The sequence below is a fragment of the Heteronotia binoei genome, chromosome 17 (assembly GCF_032191835.1).
Source record: "Heteronotia binoei isolate CCM8104 ecotype False Entrance Well chromosome 17, APGP_CSIRO_Hbin_v1, whole genome shotgun sequence".
In the NCBI taxonomy this organism is placed as follows: domain Eukaryota; kingdom Metazoa; phylum Chordata; class Lepidosauria; order Squamata; family Gekkonidae; genus Heteronotia; species Heteronotia binoei.
In genome coordinates, this window is record NC_083239.1 from 2,177,756 (window position 1) to 2,200,914 (window position 23,159).

The window sequence follows — 23,159 nt, forward strand, 5'->3', positions numbered from 1 at the left end:
TAGTAAGGAAGGAACCATTTATCATCATGTTTTAACATCTGTTGATATACTTGGCCTGCATGAATTTGTTTAATCCTTTTAAAAACCACAAGGAAAGGGTGAAGAACTCCCTGGCAAAGAATGTCTTCCCTACAAAATCTAGTAATATTTTGAGAACTGGTTTGCTAAAAGTGAGTTAGCACAATAGCAAATAATTTTTTTCAATCCTGAAGAAAATTCTTTGGGGCTAAACTTATTCCACTGCCACTGAACATATTTTAGAACACCTCTTTGACAGTTTTGTCTCTTTGTGGGTTTGTGCTTTCCTATTCCTTTTTAAAATAAATGAATTAATTTACACTAGTCCTTTTGTCAGTCTTGAACCGACTGCCAGTCAGCTTCTTTCAGAATCCCTCCCATGCAATTTAAATTGCCCCGAAGGGAGGGGCGACCCCCACCCTCCCAGCCTAGGGTGCCAGCAAGCCTGGGACTGGCCTTGGAGACGAATACATCTGGTATTTTAGGGGTAGGGGTGAATCTGCGCACAAACCAGACCCATTCCCATGCTTCTATACAACCATAAGACTGCTTTCATAGCTTAAAAGTTTTTTTTTTAAATTAATATCAATCTAGATATATAAAAACAATACCGTAGCACCAAATAAGTACCTGAATCTGTGTGTTTCCACCTTCCAGCAGAGCAATGCCAAGCAAGAGGGCTTCTGAGAATATCCTGTCATTTTTAGTACTAACTATGACATCTGTGACAAGTTCCGATGCTCCTTCTTTATCCAGAAGGCACTGGATATCATGCATTGGCACGCCAGACTTATCTGAATCTTGTCCTGAAAAGCTACCTGGAATACATACAAGGCAACAATATACATATGCATAGCAAAACTGTAAATTAAACTCATCTACTGTTATGTACCATTTTCCCATTCTTAGAATTTGGGAATTACCGTATATATGTGGCTATAATAATAATAAAAGAGTACCATTTTTAACACGAAAGTAGAAAAACCATCAGGCTCAAATGTGAATCAGGGTAAACTCAAAAATATGTGAAGCGTAGGGTTGCCAATCCCCAGGTGGGGGCAGGGGATCCCCCGGTTTGGAGGCCCTCCCCCCGCTTCAGGGTCGTCAGAAAGCAGGGGGAGGGGAGGGAAATGTCTGCTGGGAACTCTATTATTCCCTATGGAGATTTATTCCCATAGAAAATCATGGAGAATTGATCCGTGGATATCTGGGGCTCGGGGGGGGCTGTTTTTTTGGGGCAGAGGCACCAAATTTTCAGTATAGCATCCAGTGACTCTCCCCAAAATACCTCCCAAGTTTCAAAAAGATTTTACCAGGGGGTCCAATTCTATGAGCCCCAAAAGAAGGTGCCCCTATCCTTCATTATTTCCTATGGAAGGAAGGAATTGAAAAGGTGTGCCGTCCCTTTAAAGGTAATGGCCAGAACTCCCTTTGGAGTTCAATTATGCTTGTTACAGCCTTGATCTTGGCTCCACCCCTAATGTCTCCTGGCTCCACCCCCAAAGTCTCCTGGCTCCACCCCCAAAGTCCCCAGATATTTCTTGAATTGGACTTGGCAACCCTAGTGAAGCGGCCCTGAGCCGCTTCCGTGGGAAGGGCGGGATATAAACTGAAATAAACTGAAACTGAAGTAAATAAGCAACAACAGTACCAGGCAAGAGGAGCAGAAAATCCTACCCTAGGGGGCTCCTGAGGAGTCCTGCAAGGTCTACTGATTTCACTATAACCCCCAGGTCTCACTAATGCATTTCAAATGTTCAAGCGAGCATGCATATTCAGGTACTTGTCACAAGCTGTAAAGCATAGCTATGTATGTCTGAAATGATCCTGAAAATATAGTCTTGCTACATGCAGAGTAGAGACTGATTCATACCTGCTGTCTAATAAAGCACACTGAATAAGATTGACCTTGACATGATCCAGAAAAGCACTTCTTAAATTAAACCTTAAAAACTTGCTGGATCCGGCCAAGATCACCATTTTCCAGCATGTATTATGAGAATGTTAGGAACCAGCAAGCACTAATAGTTGACTTGAAATTGGAAGCCAGTCCCCAAGCAAATGAGATCTACCACCTACAAGCCTAAAGTGTGAGCCTTCACATCTCTGATGTTAGGGGGTGAAGCTAGGCTGTCCTTGAATTCCATAATAATTTCCAAACAAATTATGGTATTGGGTCAGTGTTCAGCTTCCGGAAAACTTACCTTTTGTTAAAATAGAAAGTGGGCACCATGAGATACAAATAAATTAGTTGTCTCTCAGCTAGAGGTCATTTCATAGAAAAAGAGGTGCCGGAGCTCATTAACACAACTCATTTGCAAATGCCACATTCCCCTGACATCACTTGAAGGTGCACTCAATTATATCAGCTCAGCATCTCCCTTAAAATGCTTCTTGAATTATAATTGCCATAATAAATCCTTACTCCCATCATCCTTTTTAAATTACTTTCTCCTATGTGGCCGCAGTGGCATGAGGAAGATTTCCATCTGCCTGCTTTATACGTTTTGGTTACTTTCCCATTTTTTGTGGGGGAAAATATTAGAAAGTTTGTCAAATCTTAGAGTTCAGCAAAATTCTTACAGGGGGTTTGAGCAATGGAGCCCAGAAGCAAGGGTTTTTTTTTGGGGGGGGGGCGGGGAGTAGGAGTAAGAAAGAAAAAGCACAAAATTTAGAGATTCCAGAACTCCACTTCTGTGAGCTCCTGCCCAAAATAAGGCCTACTCTCAGCACTAAGTGAGAACTCATGCTAGAAGGTGGACCCAAGGTTTCTAGTTCCTGCAGTTTCACAAACAAACTTGAAAGTGCATGTGTGATAAAATGCCAAGAAAAATATCAGAATGATACAACTCTGGCTTTAAATTATATTTAACCATTTTTCTTCTTACCTCTTGCCAAAATAAATCCTTCTTCCAAAGTTTTATATACTAATTACTTTGCATCTTTCTTCCTGATACGCATCTCTCGTAAGCAAACAATATCTTGTTTTAGTTTTTTTCAAATGATAATTTTCCTAAACACAACAGTACTGAGGCAATCAGAACTGGGCACCTTCCTTTTAAAAAAAAAAAACAGAGCTGCTTTTCCATAAGGCTCCCAAGGAGTCAAGAAAGGGACAGTTTTATGCGCAGTTGTGGAAGCAAGAAAAAATACCAGAGAAATGGGATTGGATTGTGAAAGTTTTATCGTGGAGTGAGATGGACAAATTAACAAGAACTTTAAGAGACTATGATTTGGATGTGTTTAAAAAGGAGTGGAAGAAATTTAGAGGATATATAGAGAAAGAGTGGAATGTAAAAAGACATTGGACAATTTTTTAACATGAATACGAGAAAAGAAAGATATTGAACTTTGATTGGTTAAGGGTACCTTTATAACTGAACTTAAGTATATAACCTCGGCGGAAGTCTAGTAATGGAGGGAGGGGGGATTGGAAAATATCATATGGGTTAGAGATAGTAATGATATAATTAGATATTGTTACCATACGTTATCAATAAAATTGTTTTAAACACAAAAGAAAGGGACACAGTTTTTACATTTGGGAGGCGGGAAAGGAACGCTGCTTTTGATAAATAAATAGAAGCAGAAATTCTTGTGGTTATTGATATATTTAAAATATGGATATCTCTCATTTCCTTCGCCTCAGCGCTTGGAGCAGCACCTGACAATAGATGAAAGAGCACTCTCCCAGAGCTAGTTTGTGTAAAACTTGCAAGTAATGCCCACACAAAGTTGTCTGGTTTAGAAGAAGCTTTTATTATGATTCATTATAGGCGTCCTGATCCCCATGGGGCATTTGTCAAGCGTGCCTGACTGAATAAAAGACACATTAAAATACCTCAACTACTCCCCACCCCCACCCCAGGTCATGGTCATAAAACTCTACTTTTGTTTTCAGAATACATATCAAAGAAATAAAGGTTAGTGCGGAAGTTTGCCCCCAACCACTAGATTAAAGGGAAACTAACACACGAGTAGGTGAATATTTCCAGGCTCCCACTGTTCACACTGGAGCATAATTCCTGTTGGTGTTATCACTTTCCCTGGACATGAAATTCTAAATGTTCGAGTGTGGGGGGGAGAGAGGAAAAGGGCAAAGGAGGGAAAACAAAAGAGCATCCAAATGGAAACAGCAAATGCTTTAATAGAAACCTTCTCTTATCTGCAAATAAACATCTCTTAGAATCTTCTCTTTTCAAGGAGAAACTGATGCGCTTCCAGACTGATTTTGAAATTTTCTAGGTAAATTGGATCTGGCTTCTACATAGATGCTTTCCAAAAATGTATAAGATTTTAATATTGCTCAACCACAAGTCTTTGCTATCTTATCAAGCAAAATGGGAGGCTGACTGTCAATGAAACTTAACTGAGAAAGATTGGATCTTAATTTGGTCCTTGCCTTGTACAATTCTAAAATTTACAGTGTCCTTACTTGTTGGTATTTAGCCCCAGCCACATTTCATCACGTACAAAAGAATACTGATCCGAACTGTTGAAACAATGTGGCTTGAAAGATGACCACTGCTTGTGGTTATGCAAATATGTTAATCTCTTTTGGTACCAAATTGTTAATCAGACGAAACAAATTACTTCAATTGCACTTCCTATGTCTCCTGAAATCTTATTATTGGGCAAATAGTCTGATTCTACTGGTGATTGAATGAAAATTCAGTCTGTTCACTTATTATTGTCCATTGCACGATCAGTGATAGCGTCATTCTGGATCTCTAAAACCAGACTTTCTATTAGAACTTGGCAGTGCAAACTATGGAACTATTTCATTAAGTATAAAATCACATCCTATGTTGAACCCGCTACATCAATCTCTCAAGAAGCTAAACTGATTGCAATTTGGTATCCTATTGTTAATTACCTTTCTGAAAATGAGGTTCTTCCAAAGAACTATATAAAAATTATATTTCTGATTACTACTATTTTAATTAATTTTACCTTCAGGGTAGATTTCAAAAAATACCTGTAGACCTGCTTCTTTGTTCCTCTGGTACCAATCAGATAGAAGATATTGCTCATTGTATTCTATCTTGTCCATTCTATGGGTCCATTCAAAATAAACTGCTGAATCAATTTCTCACAAAGTTTAAATAAGAAGAGGAAGGTATTAATTTTTTATTGACTGATGCCATTCCAGATGTTAACCTTAAGGTGGCTACTTTCATCTTTTTTAGCAACAAAAATAAGGAGTCACCCATACAAGAATTTTAGAAAAGTTATAGTCTCATTCTGTCACGTTTTATTATTTATGTTTTAAATCTTGCTCATAGTTCTGTATTTTACTATGTTTTTTTTCCAATGTTTTAATTTTTATGGCTAGAAGTAAACTGTATACTTTGGGGGGTTGTTATGGCTTATGGCTACAATGATAAAATATTGGCTTATGGCTTATGGCTACAATGATAAAATATTAGGGTTCGTAGAATCTTTCGGGATCAAGTGCCGTGTTCTACTGGAGAAAGTTTTCCTTCCAGACGTTTCGTTCTCAGCTGCGGAGAACATCCTCAGTGGCGTTGCAGCCAGAGCAGGCGCTCAGCCAAGAAGGTCTGAGCGCCTGCTCCGGCTGCAACGCCACTGAGGATGTTCTCCGCAGCTGAGAACGAAACGTCTGGAAGGAAAACTTTCTCCAGTAGAACACGGCACTTGAGCCTGAAAGATTCTACAAACCCTAATGATGTTACCAGCCGTGAAAACCTGAAATCTTTGATAATGATAAAATACTTTGAACTTTGAACCCTGAACGTGGGAGTGTATGGCATGTGGTGGCCCATACTGCATTCTGGGGTGCAGAGGGCAAGCAGTCAAAATAGTTCCTTGTTCAAATCTGCTTTGTAATGTAATGTAATGTAAAATTTTATTTGTATCCCGCCCTCCCCCGCCGGGGCAGGCTCAGGGCGGCTAACAACATTTAAAAGTGAAACAGTACAATAATAAAACATTAAGTTCACATTAAAACCAGTCAATCAATAATCAAAACATTCCTAAAACTAACATTGGCGGTAAACATTATTAATTTAGCAGTAAACATTAGCTCAGTCATTGGTGAACGCCTGTTTGAAGAGGGCGGTCTTGCAGGCCCTGCGGAACTGGTCTAAGCTCCGCAGGGCCCGCACCTCCTCTGGGAGCTGGTTCCAGAGTTGTGGGGCCGCGGCTGAAAAGGCCCGAGTGCAGGTGCTTTGAAGTTTAACTTCTTTTGGCCCAGGGATATTCAGTCTGTTTTTGCCTACTGACCTCAGTGCTCTCTGGGGCTCATATGGGGAGAGACGGTCCCTCAGGTAGGTCGGTCCTTGCCCATATAGGGCTTTAAAGGTTATGACCAGCACTTTGTACTGGATCCGGTATACAATCGGCAGCCAGTGCAGTCCACATAGCCCCGGCCGTATATGCTCCCATCTTGGGAGACCAAGTAGCAGCCTGGCCGCCGCATTCTGCACTAGCTGCAGTTCCTGGGTCCGGTACAGACCGTCGCATGGATCACCATTGCTAGGTCCTGCCGCTCTAGGAAAGGGGCCAACTGCCTCGCCCGCCTCAGATGAAAAAATGCTGACTTGGCAGTGGCTGTTATCTGGGCCTCCATTGATAATGAAGGCTCCAGTAAAACACCCAGGCTCTTTACCCGTTGCGCCGTCTTCAGTGGCGCCCCGTCAAAGGCCGGGAGATATATTTCCTTCCCCAGAGTGCCACGACCCACATGGAGAACCTCTGTCTTCGCTGGGTTCAACTTCAGCCCGCTCAGTCTAAGCCACGTTGCAACAGCCTGCAAAGCCCGGTCCAGGTTCCCCGGGGCGGAGGCGGGCCGGCCGTCCATTAGTAAATAGAGCTGGGTGTCATCTGCATATTGATGGCAACCCAGCCCAAATCTCCAGGCAATCTGTGCGAGGGGGCGCATATAGATGTTGAATAACATCGGGGAGAGAACTGCTCCCTGGGGCATCCCACAGTCTAGTGTGCGCCTCTGGGATCGCTCACCCCCAATCGCCACCCTCTGTCCCCGACCCATGAGGAAGGAGGAAAGCCATTGTAAGGCCAGCCCCTCTACCCCTATGTCGGCGAGGCGGCGGATCAGTAACTGATGGTCGACTGTATCAAATGCAGCCGACAAATCTAATAACATCAGCACTGCCACACCGCCTCGATCCAGTTGCCGCTGGAGGTCATCCACCAAGGCGACCAGGACCGTCTCCGTCCCGTGACCCGGTCGGAAGCCAGACTGGCACGGGTCCAGGACAGAAGCGTCATCTAGAAATCTCTGTAGCTGCAGCGCTACAGAGATACAGGCGTCTGGAATACAGGCTTCTAGGTGGCACTTCAATTGGAAGCTTGTTGCACTGGAACCAGTGTTTGGACCGACCACCACTGCATGTCTAGTTGAATGGGACAGTGTCCCGAGCCTGGGGATGTGTCTTTTGGGGTGATCCAAATATTGTTTTGGGGTACAGCCTGGCCCCAGTGTCTTACTGTTTGAGTGTCCAGGGGGGCACTTTGTTTTGGAGCAACTGGCATGAGAACTGCTCTTTGGACCATGAGGCAGCACATGTCCTCTCGAAGGGCAGAGTCCCTTGAACATGGAGGTGTATGATATATGGCAGTCTAGAACTTATTTTGGGATTCAGGGCTTTCAAACTCTCCTCATTGTTTTTGGTTGTATTCACAAATAAGTAACCAATAAGGAATGAATAAGGAACTGCAAATAAGGAATCAACTTCAGGCTCCTCCCCAAGGAGGAGACTTGAACAATTCTTTGGCTGGAGCTCTAGAATTTTTTGAGCTTGCATTCTGGACCAGTGCAGAATCCACCCTCGTGGTTGCATGGACATCACAGAGGAAAATGAAAATTCACTAACTGGTCACAAAACTAGGTTTGTCTTTGTACATTATATCATTTCATGGATATATTTTAATTATTTACTGGTACATTAACAAATACATTTACATTGCAATCCTGTGCAGATATACTTTTGCCCACTGAAATCAAAGGCTTTAAGTGCTCATTACTTTTCTGAATTCTTGTAGTCCAAAATACACAGCCTTGGTAAGACTGAGATAAGCAGACACTGGGTACGTTCTAGCCAAATCAAGTGTAATCCTTATACCTAATTACTTTCAAGTAAATCAGCTGAATACTCTGGGACTTAGTTCTGAGCCACACGCAGGACTGAGCTGCATGTCTCAGTGATTTCAAGGCATGACATACTACACCATCTAGTGGGACTTTTGAAACTGAGTTCACTTTGTTAGATGCATAAAATATACATTCCACAAAGATTCAACATGCTGGACTCTGGCTAGTCGAACTGCTTTTTTCTTCAACTGAAAAAGATGCCCCTTGCCAGAAAAAGCTATAATATTTAATTCTTTTTTTCCCCTAAAGATGGTATTTACCTCCCCCTTGCGCAGTTTTGCCATAGCTGCTGGACACGGGGCCACTGATGCTGCTTCCACTGCCACCTTTAAAATAGCGATTGAGCAGTATCTTTCTCAAGTTGCTGCCCTTTAAGAAGAAAGTGGGGGGAAATGTGAGTAGGAGTTATTGTTTTCCATTTGATCTTCATTGCAGAGTAAATTCGTCATCAGTAAATTCATCATCTGAGTACAGGTTCAGAAAAATAGGAAACTATAATGGCCCATATTCATAGCAAATATATGCAGGTTTTTACATGCGCACATGCGGAGATGCAACCCTGGAATGCACTGTGCACTGATCTGTCCTCTCTTTGCAGACAATGGAGGTCTGTGTGCATAGCAGAGTCAATATGGGATTACTGGACTGGGCAAGTAAGTATCATTAGGAAGAGCTACTGCTTCACCCAGTACATTTTCATTGCAAGTTTTCAGCTTCTCTTTCCATCTAATGTTAAAGGAATAACACCTGATCAAAGGAAAATCTTAGTTAGGGTTTGTAGAATCTTTCGGGCTCAAGTGCCGCGTTCTACCGGAGAAAGTTTTCCTTCCAGACGTTTCGTTCTCAGCTGCGGAGAACATCCTCAGTGGCGTTTGCAGCCGGAGCAGGCGCTCTGACCTTCTTGGCTGCTGTGCATTGAAGGAAAACTGGAAGGAAGGAAAACTTGTCTGGAAGGAAAACTTTCTCCAGTAGAACATGGCACCTGAGCCCGAAAGATTCTACAAACCCTAATAATGTTACCAGCCGTGAAAACCTGAAATCTTTGAAAATCTTAGTTGCAAACACTGACATGTTTTCATGGGGGGGAGGGGGAATTGCTGTGAACTGCCCTGAGAAATCTCATCTAATGAGAACAAAATCCTCACATTGTAGAATTCATCACACCAGCCCAAGTCTGATCATTTATCTATAAATAAAACTGTAACAAATAGCTTTCCACTGTCTGGGATAGCCTTAAGTATAGATTGCTTTAAAAAGGGAGCTAGATTCATGGGGAAGAGGTCCATCAGTAGCTAATAGCCACGGTGATTGAAGGGAGTCTTCATCTATAGAAGCAGCAAACCTCAGAATGTCAGTGACAGGAGGCAACATCAAGGGAAAGCTTGGGCCTCTATGCCCCATTATTGGTCTCCATAGTAACTGATTGGCCACTGTATGAGAGAGAATGCTGGACTAGACGCACTAATAGTCTAATCCAGCAGGCTCTACTTATTCTTATGCTCTCTCAAATGTATGCCCCCAAAAGACATTGCTTACATATTGGGTGATTTTTAATGCAAAAGTAGGCACCCAAGCAGAGACAAACATCACGGATAGATTTGGACTTGGGGAAAGGAACAATGCAGGCAATAATTTGTTATAATTAAGGCAAGAAAATCATTTTCAAATCATGAATACTTGGCTCAAACAGCACAAATGCCGCTTATACACTTAACCCTCTCCAAACGTACACCATAATCAGATTGACTATATTCTATGCAATCATAGATGGACCAGTTCAGTATCCAGGCACCAAATGTGGTTCAGATCATGAATTGTTGGTGTCTAAAACCAGAGTCAAACTTCAAAAGGACAGCACACACACACACACCATACACAATTGAGGTAAAAAATAGGTTTGAACTGCTGACACTGCAAAGAGAATGCCCAGCAAACTGTGGCAGGAAATTCATTTGACAATAATCGAAATATCAGCTGGACCCATGCAAGAAGCAGAGAAGAAGTGCAAGTGGCTCCCAAACATAACCATAAGAATAGCAGACCGAAGAAAAGCAGCCATAGCAGCAGGAAAATGGAAAGAAGCAAGAAGCCTGCAGACAGATTTCCAGAGGACAGCAAGGAAAAACAGGGAAGTTCACTGGGACAAACATTGCAAACAGCTAGAAGATGACTGCATGAGGGGCCACACCAAGTATGCATTTATGAAAGTCAAAAAGATTCAAACACCATATACTGCTAGTAAAGATATCATAAAAAGCAAGCAAGGGAAAGAAACATCTAAGCAACAAGATGTCAAAAACAGATGGAGATAATTGTCAACTCCCTATTTATACAAATGGTGAAATCAATAACATTATGGTCACTGCTCCCAAGCGATGCAATTACTTTTACATCTCTCAATAAGTCTTGGGCATTACTTAGGACCAAATCCAGGATCGCCCCACCCCTGGTAGGTTCTGTGACCATCTGCTCCATAGCACAGTCATTGAGAGCATCTAGAAACTCAGTCTCTTCCTCTCGACCAGAACACATATTGACCCAATCAATCTGCGGGTAGTTAAAATCACCTATGAAAACCCTATGTCTCTGACAGTACCCCTACTTTGCTGTCTGAGCCACCCCCAAATCCTGATCAATTTTGGGCCCATTATTGTGGGAGACACTGGTAGTTTCTTGCTGCCCCTTTCCCTATTTCCACTCACTTTGCAGATGGCTGTCCTTTCATTGTCGAGAGGCAAAGTATTTCCTTGTGTCTCCTACCTTATATGTTTCCCTATCCAATTTCCTACCTTGTTTCTTAGGCCTGTATGATAGTTGATTAATTGTGTTTTCCTTGTGAGCTTGTGATTTTCCAATAAAACTCAATTTTCAGTATATCAATCTCATCATTATTTAAGAGGGCTTCCGTGTGAACAGACTCCTGTATACATAGGCTATAGACCCCATATGTTTTAGCCATATTGGCTCACCTAATTAAACTCTTCATACCTTGTCTGAGGGCAGTTTGGCTAACACCCTGATGTTGTCTCCTGGCATTGGTATTCAGTTTAATTAAGTGGAGAATCTTGGGGGGGGGGGGTGGTTAAAGAAAGAACAGCCCAAAAGAGAAATTATCATTCTGAAAGCAATTAACTAGCACATTAACTAGGGATGGTGGCTCAGTGGGTAGAGCATCTGCTTGGGAAGCAGAAGGTCCCAGGTTCAATCCCCGGCATCTCCAACTAAAAAAGGGTCCAGGCAAGTAGGTATGAAAAACCTCAGCTTGAGACCCTGGAGAGCCGCTGCCAGTCTGAGAAGACAATACTGACTTTGATGGACCAAGGGTCTGATTCAGTATAAGGCAGCTTCATATGTTCATAATCTCCCTTTTCATGCCTGAAACCACTGGTGTCATGTAAGGTGTTCAGGCTCTTTAGCTGACCATGTACATACTGTCAGATGATATTAGGAATAACCACTGCCTGTAGTCGATTCTACACTTCAGAGCTATAGCATACAAATATCAAGTAGATTTTGCTCTGCCTAGCTGAAATCAAATCGTTGTTGGTGAATAGGCTTGCACCGAATACTAAAATGAGAACAGCTTTTCAATCTCACTGAGATCCCAACTTGCTTGACTGTTTAACATGATAGCAAATATGTTATTTCAAGGAGTCACAGCTGGCAGTAACATATAGGAGTCACAGTGGCTTAAAGTCACCTGGCTGTCCAATTCCTACTTCTTGGATGTCTCAGATCCTTCCCAGCAGCAAGAAAAAGCATGTTCAGGATAAAGCAGGCAGAAGGACTGACCAGATATGAGCCCCGTACCAAACATCCTTGCTGGATCAGGGGAATGATGTAGACATAGTTTATCTTGATTTCAGTAAGGCTTTTGATAAGGTTCCACATACTATCCTTGCTGACAAGTTGGCAAAATGAATTTTAACAGGGGTAAATGTAAAGTTCTGCATTTAGGTAGGAAAAATCCAATGCATGGTTGTAGGATAGGGGAAACTTGTCTTAGCAGTAGTATGTGCGAAAAGGATCTGGGGTCTTAGTAGATCATATGCTGAACATGAGTCAACAGTGTGATGCGGTGGCTAAAAAGGCAAATGCAATTTTGGGCCGTATCAACAGAAGAATAGTGTCCAGATCATGTGATGTGATGGTATCGCTTTACTCTGCTCTGGTAAGACCTCATCTGGAGTATTGTGTTCAGTTTTGGGCACCACAATTTAAGAAGGATATAGACAAGCTGGAATGGGTCCAGAGGAGGGCAATGAAGATGGTGAGGGGTCTGGAGACCAACTCCAATGAGGAAAGGCTTATGGAGCTGGGCATGTTTAGCCTGGAGAGAAAACAGAGGTGATATGATCACTATCTGCAAGTACTGGAAGGGCTGTCATATAGAGGATGGTGCAGAATTGTTTTCTGTTCCCCCACACCCAAGGTTGAACCAGATCCAACGCGTTGAAATTAAATAAAAAGTTTCCGGCTCAACATTAGGATTAACATCATAAGAACATAAGAGAAGCCATGTTGGATCAGGCCAATGGCCCATCCAGTCCAACACTCTGTGTCACACAAAGGCCAATATATATATATAGATATATTTTGTCCACACATATATATACTGTGGCTAATAGCCACTGATGGACCACTGCTCCATATTTTTATCCAATCCCCTCTTGAAGCTGGCTATGCTTGCAGCCGCCGCCACCTGTGGCAGTGAATTCCACATGTTAATCACCCTTCGGGGGAAGAAGTACTTCATTTTAACTTGACTGCTCAGTAATTTCATTCAATGCCCACAAGTTCTTGTATTGTGAGAAAGGGAGAAAAGTACTTCTTTCTCTACTTTCTCCATTCCATGAATAATCTTGTAAACCTCTATCATGTCACCCCACAGTCGACATTTCTCCAAGCTAAAGAGCCCCAAGTGTTTTAACCTTTCTTCATAGGGAAAGAACTTTTTATAATGCTATAATATCCTTTTTGAGGTGCGGTGACCAGAATTGTACACAGTATTCCAAATGAGACCACACCATCAATTTATACAGGGGCATTATGATACTGGCTGATTTGTTTTCAATTCCCTTCCTAATAATTCCCAGCATGGCGTTGGCCTTTTATATTGCAAACGCACACTGTCTTGATATTTTCAGTGAGTTATCTACCACGACCCCAAGATCTCTCTCTTGGTCAGTCTCTGCCAGTTCACACCCCATCAATTTGTATTTGTAGCTGGGATTCATGGCCCCAATGTGCATTACTTTGCATTTGGCCACTTTGAACCTCATCTGCTTATCAAAAGCTTTCTGGAAGTCAAGGTAAACAACATCTATTGGGTCCCCTTTGTCCACATGTTTGTTCACCCCCTCAAAGAACTGTGACAGGTTAGTGAGGCAAGATCTTCCCTTACAGAACCCATGCTGAGTCTTCCTCGATAATTCGTGTTCATCAATGTGCCTACTCATTCTGTCCTTGATAATGGTTTCTACCAACTTTCCCGGTATTGAAGTCAGACTGACTGGCCTGTAATTTTCCGGATCTCCTCTGGAACCCTTTTTAAAAATGGGGGTGACATTTGCTACCTTCCAGTCCTCAGGAACGAAGGCAGAGTTCAATGAAAGATGACATATTTTTGTCAGGAGATCCATAAGTTCAACTTTGAGTTCTTTCAGAACTCTTGGATGTATGCCATCTGAACCTGGTGACTTATTAGTTTTTAATTCGTCAATCAGTTGTAGGGCCTCTTTTCTTGTCACCTCAATCTTACTCAGGTCTTTCAACACCCCTTCCAAAATTAGTTGTTCTGGAGCGTGCAAACACTTATCATCTTCCACAGTGAAGACGGAGGCAAAAAACGCATTCAGCTTCTCAGCCATTTCCCTATCCTCCTTCAGTAATTCTTTGACCCCTTGGTCATCCAAGGGCCCCACTGCGTCCCTGGCTGGTTTCCTGCTTCTAATATATTTGAAGAAATTTTTATTGTTGGACTTTATGTTTTTTGCAATATGCTCCTCATAGTCCCTTTTTGCCTGCCTGATTACAGTCTTGCATTTGATTTGCCACAGCCTGTGTTCCCTTTTATTAATCTCACTTGGAGTAGCTTTCCACCGCTTAAAGGAGTCCTTCTTGCCTTTTACAGCTTCCATTACTTTGTTTGTTAACCATGCAGGCCTTTTCTTATACCTGTTTGTGCCTTTCCTAACTTGTGGTATATATTATATCTGAGCTTCTAGGATTGTAGTTTTAAATAGCCTCCAAGCTTCCCCAAGGGTTTTGACTGCATTTACCTTTCCTTTCAGTTTCCTCTTCACATGCCTCCTCATCTCAGAGAATTTGCCCCTTTTAAAGTTAAACGTGGTTGTGCTGGTCTTTTGGGGCAGCTCCCTAGTTATACAAATGGTGAAATCAATAACGTTATGGTCACTGCTCCCAAGTGGTGTGATCACTTTTACATCTCTCACTAAGTCTTGGGCATTACTTAGGACCAAATCTAGGATCGCCCCACCCCTGGTAGGTTCTGTGACCATCTGCTCCATAGCACAGTCATTGAGAGCATCTAGAAACTCAATCTCTTTCTCTCGACCTGAACACATATTGACCCAATCATTTTGCGTATAGTTAAAATCACCTATTATGACACAGCTTTTACGTTTAGCCACTAACTTTAATCTTTCTATCATATTATAATTGTCCTCTATCTTTTGATTTGGTGGGCGATAACAAACTCCCATAGTTAAATTTCCTTTGGGGCCCTCTATTTCGACCCAAAGCATTTCTAGAAGGGAATCTAATTCTCTAACCTTCTCAGTCTTACTGGACTGTATACCCTCTCTGACATACAGAGCAACCCAGCCTCCAACCCTTCCCTCCCTATCCTTCTGATATAATTTATATCCAGGAATCACTGCGTCCCACTGATTTGCCTCATTCTACCAAGTTTCTGAATACCCACAATGTCTATATTTCCCCCCAACACTAAGCATTCCAACTCACCAATTTTACCTCAGACACTACTAGCATTTGTATACAAACAACTATAATTCCCAAGGCATGTTAGGCCTACAACCTTCCTCCTGCTGCCTCGACACTTAGGCAGACATTCCATACTGTTTGTCACCATCTCAGTGGACAACTCTGATCCATTACCGGTAGAAAAGTAACAGCTAACCCTTCATCTCTTTGAGATGAATCCTCCCGAACCAGAGACATTTCATCTCCTGTCGGCTTTCCCCCAAGATTTAGTTTAAAAACTGCTCTGCCACCTTTTTGATTTTAAGCGCCAGCAGTCTAGTTCCATCTGGGGACAAGTGGAGACCGTCTCTTTTGTACAGCTCCCGCTTGTTCTAGAAAGCATCCCAGTGCCTAACAAACTTAAACCCTTCCTCCCTACACCATCGTCTCATCCACACATCGAGACTTCTAATTTGTGCCTGTCTCTCCAGCCCTGCACGTGGAACAGGTAGCACTTCTGAGAAGGCTACCTTGGAGGTCCTGGCCTTAAGTCTCCTGCCTAGCAGCCTAAATTTTTCCTCCAGGACCTCACGACTGCATTTCCCCATATCGTTGGTGCCAACATGCACCACGACCACTAGCTCCTCCCCAGCACTGTCTATCAGCCTATCTACAACACACGTAATGTCCACTACCTTCGCACCAGGCAGGCAAGTCACCATACGGTCAGTACGCGGTTTTGCCACCCAGTTGTCTACTTGCCTAAGGATCAAATCACCAACTACCAAGACCACCCCCCTCCCTGCCCAGGGATGGTTCCTTGGCGTGAAAGAATACCCCCTCACCAACTGAAGAAGAGGTCCCTTCTGAGGGCACATTCCCCTTATCCTCAGAACTTCCTGACAGTTAGAACGGTTCCTCAGTGGAACAGGCTTCCTAGGGAGGTGGTGGGCTCTCCTTCCTTGGAGGTTTTTAAGCAGAGGCTAGATGGCCATGTGACATCACTGCTGATTCCATGAATTAGGCAATCATGAGAAGGAGGGCAGGAAGGGTTGCATCAGTGCTTAGTTCTCATGGCCCTTTCTTACATGCTCAGAGAAGTGCTGATTGCCACTTCATAGTCAGTTAGCAATATTTTTCCAGGCCAGTTTGGCACGGGATCCTGGAGGTTTTTGCCACCTTCTGGGCATGGAACAGGGGTCACTAGGAATGTATGTGTGTGGGGGAGATATTTGTGAAGTTCCTGAATTGTGCAGGGGGTTGAACTAGATGACCCTGGAGGTCTCTTCCAACTCTATAATTCTATCATCTTAACCAAGAAAGACAGCTAGAATGACACTGAAGGGCAGAATCTTGGCATTTGCTAAGGAACTAATCTTCCTGATAATAATGGCAACAACGAAATAGATTTCAGAGAAAAGCTCTTGTTTTCAGGCTTGTTACATTCAAATTAGATTAATGCTCCTGAACTAATGTGAATGCCAGCTGAACACACCTCTACCTGCACAGGATGCTGATACTACAATAAAAGACCATGACTAGTTATCTGTTCTTTTTGCACCTGGAGATGATTCACATTTTGCCTCAGACACAAAAGTTGCTTTACAATGGAAAGATCTGCCATCCCTCACACACAAGATTGGCACAAATTTTGCTGAAATATCACATATATTTGTGCACTTGAGAACTAAGATACCCCATGTACCTCTTCTGCAAAGCTGTACTTCTTGTCGAGCATTTCTTGTAATGTCTGCAGAATTTTGATACAGAGTTTTTCTTCCTTCTCCATTAGCCTCTTTGTGTGATTTATCAGCCTTAAAAAATAAAACAAAAACATAACACGAAATGTAACCTTTAAGGGATAAGAAAAGTTCTTATGACCTCTTAGTCCCCTTCATTACATTTGCAAAAGCTAACAATTAACAATGTTTGAGCTATACTACAAGTTCCATACAAATTATACATATATTAATTTAAAATATCTTATTATGTTCTTGCTAAGGTACAATTCTTCCTTTCTTCTAATCTATTTCTTATTCCTTTTTAAAATTTAGGATGTTTACATATTAATATATGATTTGACATTTCATTAATGTCTTTGCAATATATGATTATCTTTTAAAAGTAGTATTTAAAATATTACACATTATTTTAAAGTAAAGAGTAATTTTCAAGTGTGCAATTTTAGCTTCCTATCTTTAAGTAAACAATGAACAGGAATAGTACTGTCTTGCTAAGCAACATTACACCCTTCTAAGTTTACCAAAGTCAATGGGTTTAGAAGGGTGTATCTCTGATAAAGACGGCACTTTAAGTTCCTATTTACTAGTGTCAGCTCAGCTGTTTCTAAAAGAGTAGATTTTATCATTCAGCTACGGTCTTGGATAAACCTTCTACCACACCAACAAGCAATTCAGCACCACTTCCATCACTGAACAGCTCCATGAAAACATCAACAGGGCCAACTTTCAGGTAGAAGGCAAAAGCCATAACCTCCATCACCATATTATACAAATAAAACACACCTCAAGAAAACCATTGGAGAGAGGGAACTAACCTCAGACATTGATAAAAACTTTTCTTTTGGCTGTTTGGTTTATCTGCTGGGGATATTTAAGCTCTAGTCACACAGGGTTTTTTTTTTCTTCAGATAAACAAACTTTATTTAAATTAGAAATCTTAGGTTTTACACAAAGAAAAAATAAGAATTAAAAAATTAATTAAGTTTACAATAAATTACAACATCAATGAAAGAAAAATAATTTCAATGTAAAGCCATTATTGAAAAAGTAGCAGAAGGAAAATTCCTTACTCAAAAAAAGGATGCCATTTAGCCATAAAAAAGGATTGATGAGAATGTTTCTGCGGTTGGCCTACGTCAAAAGTTAGCTTATCTAGCATAACGTATTCCCACATTTCAATGATCAGGAGTGAAGTGAAAGTATATCAGTAGTTCCCCATTTTTTAGGTATAGTCAGGCCTCAGATTCAGTGGGAGCTCACAGGAGCGCAGCTCCTGAACCTTTCTGAGAGTTCCACCTCCTCCTTCTGAGAGTTCCACCTCCTTGTCCACTGAATAGTTTGTGCAGCTGCATAACAATCCCTGGATGAGCTCCACCACCTATTTTTCTACAAAACAGCCCCTGGCTACAGCATATTTTGCAGCCATGAAAATCAATTAAATTAAATCTAGCACTTGGGAATGCTAGGTAATTCCCATAGAGACAATAAAGCAAGTTCAGGAATGAAAGGGAGAGAGAAAATGGTGATTGAATTTTTGAGATTTGCTTCCAGAAAGTAATTTGGGGACATTGCCACCAGTTGTAAAAGTAAGTGCCGTGAATCCCACAGCCTTTCCAACAGTATGGTGAAACTGTGGATTTAAAGTGTGATAACTGTGTTGATGGCAAATACCAACGAGCTACTACTTTGTATGCTTGTAGTTGGATGTTAAGGGATTTTGACAAAATTGGGGAAGACATGCAAATCGAGTGCCATTGAGCTTCCATGAGAGTATGTTATAGGCCACATTCCATGCCTTTTGATAATGGAGAAGACTGGTAGATTTGCAGCAAAGTAATAGTTCATAAATTTTTGATATTAGCCCTTTTATTGGTGTTGCATTGGAATACATATACTTTTCACATTCAGATAATAGAACCCTGAAGGGGAAGTCAAAATAATGTGCATTTAGAAGCTTCTGGACCTGCAGATATTCATACAAAGGTATATTTAGTCCATATTTAGTCTCCAAATCCATTTTATTCTTCAAAAGGCCATCAGCTAATATGTCATAAAAATGTGATATGCCAGCTGATTTCCACATCTGAAAAGAGGATCGTGAGCTGCCTGGCAAGAACCATCTCTGACCCATAAAATTTGTTAAGGAGGAGGTTGGTGGAGCTAACTAAGAGTGATATTTAATCCATACCTTAAAAGTTGCTTCCAAAAAAGGATTAGAGCGAATATATGGAGGTAGTTTTTTAAAAAAAAATATGCCAGAGTTCTTTGTGAAAAGTTCTAAAAACTAAATAAGAGTCTTCAATAATCTTCCAGTCTGCTTCATAATAAAATCTGTGTTGTTTAATAAGGTTGGTTAAAAGTATAGAATCATGGTATAGAGTAATATCAAGAACTGAAAAACTTAATAGATGTACGAAGCGTAAAGAAATTAATTCAAGATTTTTAAAAACCCCAAATAAATTTATTAAAGTCTGATGCCATTTCTTAAGTAGAGATGAAGGTAAGGAAAAAGGAATAGCCCTAATATAAAAATGATTCTGGGTAAAATAAGAGATTTGATAACTTGTACTCTCTCAAGAAGTGACAAAAAAAATTATTCCAACCTGAAAGAAGATCCTTAAAAGAATTAGAAATTGTCAAGTGGTTAAATTGAATTAATTTAGTGAATTGCAATGGAATATGGATACCTAAGTATCTCCAAGAAGATTTTGCCCAATGGTAAGAATACAAATGCTATATGGATTGTTTCATTGTGGAAGAGATGGAAATTGGATACAAAATAGATTTGTCAAAATTCACTTTGAGACCTGCAGCTATATTACATTTTATTAGGTGTGAATGGATAGCTGGAAGACGTATCAGAGGATTCAAGATATAAAGGATTATATCATCTGCAAATAAACGTATGTGAAAATGATGGGTATTAATATGGATACCTGAGATAACATGAACTTGGTGGGATGACACTCACAACTGGAATATTAGGATTCAGGGGTACAACTTATTTAAAAGGAACAGACAAATGAGAAAGGGTGGAGATGTAGCAATATATATAAAAGAGGTATATACTTGTGAGGAAGTATGAGAAACTGAGCATAGCAGTTCAGTTGAGAGTCTATGGGAAAAAATAAAAGGAGTAAGAAATAACTGATATTATTGTGGGGGTCTGCTATAGACCACTAAGCCAGGCACAATCCTACAACAGATTGTAAAGTTCTCCAAGAGAAGGGATACAGTGATCATGGGAGATTTCAATTACCTGGACATCTGCTGGAAGTCCAACTCTGCTAAAAAATGAAAGGTCAAATAGATTTCTGACTTGTCTTGCTGACAACTTCCTTTTCCAGAAAGTGAAGAAGGAAGCAAGGGGTTCTGCTATCTTGGCTTTGATTTTCACCAATAAAGAAGAATTGATTCAAGAATTTGAAATAGTGGGCACCCTGGGCAGTAGTGACCATGTGATTTTGGAATTTACAGTCTTAGGGAAGGGAAAAGCTATACGTAGTCAGACTTATAGGTTGGACTTCAGAAAGGCAAACTTTGATAAACTTAGAACTATGCTGGGTAAAATCCCATGATCAGAAATACTTAGGAAGAAGGGGGTTCAAGAGGGGTGGGAGTTTCTTAAAAGTGAAATACTGAACGCAATCACAGATGATTCCTATGAGAAGAAAAAATGGAAAAAGCCTAAAGAAGCCAAGTTGGCTCCATAAACAGCTTTCTAAGGACTTGAGAAATAAAAAAGATTCCTTTAGGAATTGGAAGGAGGGCCTTATAACCAAGGATGAATATAAACAAATCACCAGTGCTTGTAGAGAAAAAGTTAGGAAAGCTAAAGCTCAGTATGAGCTCAGGCTGGCCAAAGATGCTAAAAACAATTTAAAAATTCTCTTTTTTATGCTCAGAGTAAGAAAAAGACCAAGGACATGGCAGGCCCAATGTGAGGGCAGGAAAGTGAAATTGTAACAGGTAATGAAGAGAAGGCAGAACTGCTCAATTCCTGCTTTTCCTCAGTCTTTTCTTCTGAGGGAAACAGTGCTCAACATGAACATATAAGGAGGGTATGAAGTTACAACCTAGGATCAGCATAGGGGTAGTACATGAACACTTAGTTTCTTTAAATGAAACTAAGTCTTCAAGGCCAAATGAACTGCATCCAAGGGTTCTAAAAGAGCTTGCAAATGTAATTTCTGAGCCTCTGGCTATTATTTCTGAGAATTCTTGGAAAACAGGAGAGGTGCCAGAAGATTGGAGGTGGTCGAATGTTGTCCTTGTCTTCAAGAAGGGGGAAAAGGAGGATTCAGGTAACTACTGACCCGTCAACTTGACATCTATCTCTGGAAAAGTTTTAGAACATTTCATCAAACAGTCAGTCCTGGAACATTTAGAAAGGATGGCTGTGATTACTAAGAGCCAGCATGGGTTTTCTCAAGAACAAGTCATGTCAGACTAACTGATCTCTTTTTTTCAGAAAGTGACTACATTGCTGGACCAGGGGAATGCTCTAGACATCATTTATCTTGATTTCAGTAAGGCTTTTGTTTCCACATACTATTCTTGTTGACAAATTGGTAAAATGTGGTTTGGATCCTGTTACCATTAGATGGATCTGTAACTGGTTGACAGATCACACCCAAAGAATGCTTGTGAATGTTTCCTCATCCTCTTGAAGAGGAATGACAAGTGGAGTGCCTCAGGGATCTGTCCTGGGAATTGTTTTGTTCAACATCTTCATAAATGATTTGTATGAAGGAATCAAGGGAATGCTTATTAAATTTGCCAATGAGACTAAATTGGGAAGGGTTGCAAATACAGTAGAAGACAGAAACAGGATACAGGATGACCTTGACAGGCTGGAAAACTGGGCTAAAATCAATAAAATGAATTTTAACAGGGATAAATGTAAAGTTCTGCATGTCGGTATGAAAAATCCAATGTATGGGGGAGACTTGTCTTAGCAGTAGTATGTGTGAAAAGGATCTAGGGGTCTGTGGATCATACGCTGAACATGAGTCAACAGTGTGAAGCGGTGGCTAAAAAGACAAATGCAATTTTGGGCTGTATCAACAGAAGTATAGTGTCCATATCACGTGATGTGATGGTATTGCTTTACTCTGCTCTGGTAAGACCTCACCTGGAGTATTGTGTTCAGTATTGGGCACCACATTTTAAGATGGATATAAACAAGCTAGAATGGGTCCAGAGGAGGGCGACAAAGATGGTGAGGGGTCTGGAGACCAATTCCTATGACGAAAGGTTGAAGGAGCTGGGCATGTTTAGCCTGGAGAGGAGGTGGCTGAGAGGTGATATAATCACCATCTTCAAGTACTTGAAGGGCTGTCATATAGAGGATGGTGTGGAATTGTTTTCTGTGGTCCCACAAGGTAGGACCAGAACCAATGGGTTGAAATTAAAACAAAAGAGTTTCCGGCTCAACATTAGGAAGAACTTCCTGTTAGAGTGGTTCCTCAGTGGAACAGGCTTCTTCGGGAGGTGGTGGGCTCACCTTCCTTGGAGGTTTTTAAACAGAGGCTAGATGGCCATCTGACAGCAATGAAGATCTTGTGAATTTAGGGGGAGGTATTTGTGAGTTTCCTGCATTGTGCAGAAGGTTGGACTATATGATCCTGGATGTCCCTTTCAATTCTATGATTCTATGGTCCCATAAGTTGTTGGCTATGGGTTCTACTGCTAACACAAACAGTAAGGCGGTGAGTGGGCATCCTTGGTGTGTTCCTCTAGCCAAAGAGAAACAGTTATTATTAATGCATAAGAAAGCTTGGGGTTGAGAGTATAATGAAGAGATGATTTATCAAAATTTAGGGCCGAAATTAGCTTATTGTAAAAGTAAAGCGTTATAATATGTTTTAGTTAATTGTTTTAATCAGGTTTTTAAGGTTAATTAATGTTTAATTTAATGTTTCTAATGTGACTGTTTTATTGTTGGTGCACCATTGGTCACCGTATTGTTAGCCGCCCTGAGCCTGCTTCGGCAGGGGAGGGCGGGGTACAAATAAAATTTATTATTATTATTATATTATTATTATAAATTAAATAGTGATGTTCTATGGTATCGAATGCCTTCTCCACATCCAGTGAGAGAAGGCATGTATCATTCATTGAGTTTGTTTTACAATAGTGTATAGTATTTAACATTTTTCTAATGTTGTCGGTTAAGTCCCTCCCCGATATGAAACTGGTTTGAACTGCTGAGATGTAATCACCTATTATGCGATTTAGGCGTTGTGTTAACATATTTGTGAAAAATTTGTAATCGTGATTTAGGACGGACACAGGTTGGTAGGAAGAAGGTGAGA

At 41.0% G+C, this 23,159-nt stretch overlaps 1 protein-coding gene across 1 annotated transcript in view; it reads right to left on the bottom strand.

Annotated features, from left to right (window-relative positions):
- Nucleotides 1-23,159, bottom strand: part of ITPR2 (inositol 1,4,5-trisphosphate receptor type 2) — a 320,928-nt gene that overhangs the window by 103,490 nt on the left and 194,279 nt on the right. The window contains exons 37-39 of the mRNA XM_060257486.1: nt 16,806-16,914; nt 8,416-8,524; nt 649-836 (exon numbers count right to left, since the gene is read on the bottom strand). Of these exons, the coding sequence (XP_060113469.1) occupies nt 649-836; nt 8,416-8,524; nt 16,806-16,914 (406 nt within the window). The remainder of the gene's footprint in view (nt 1-648; nt 837-8,415; nt 8,525-16,805; nt 16,915-23,159) is intronic.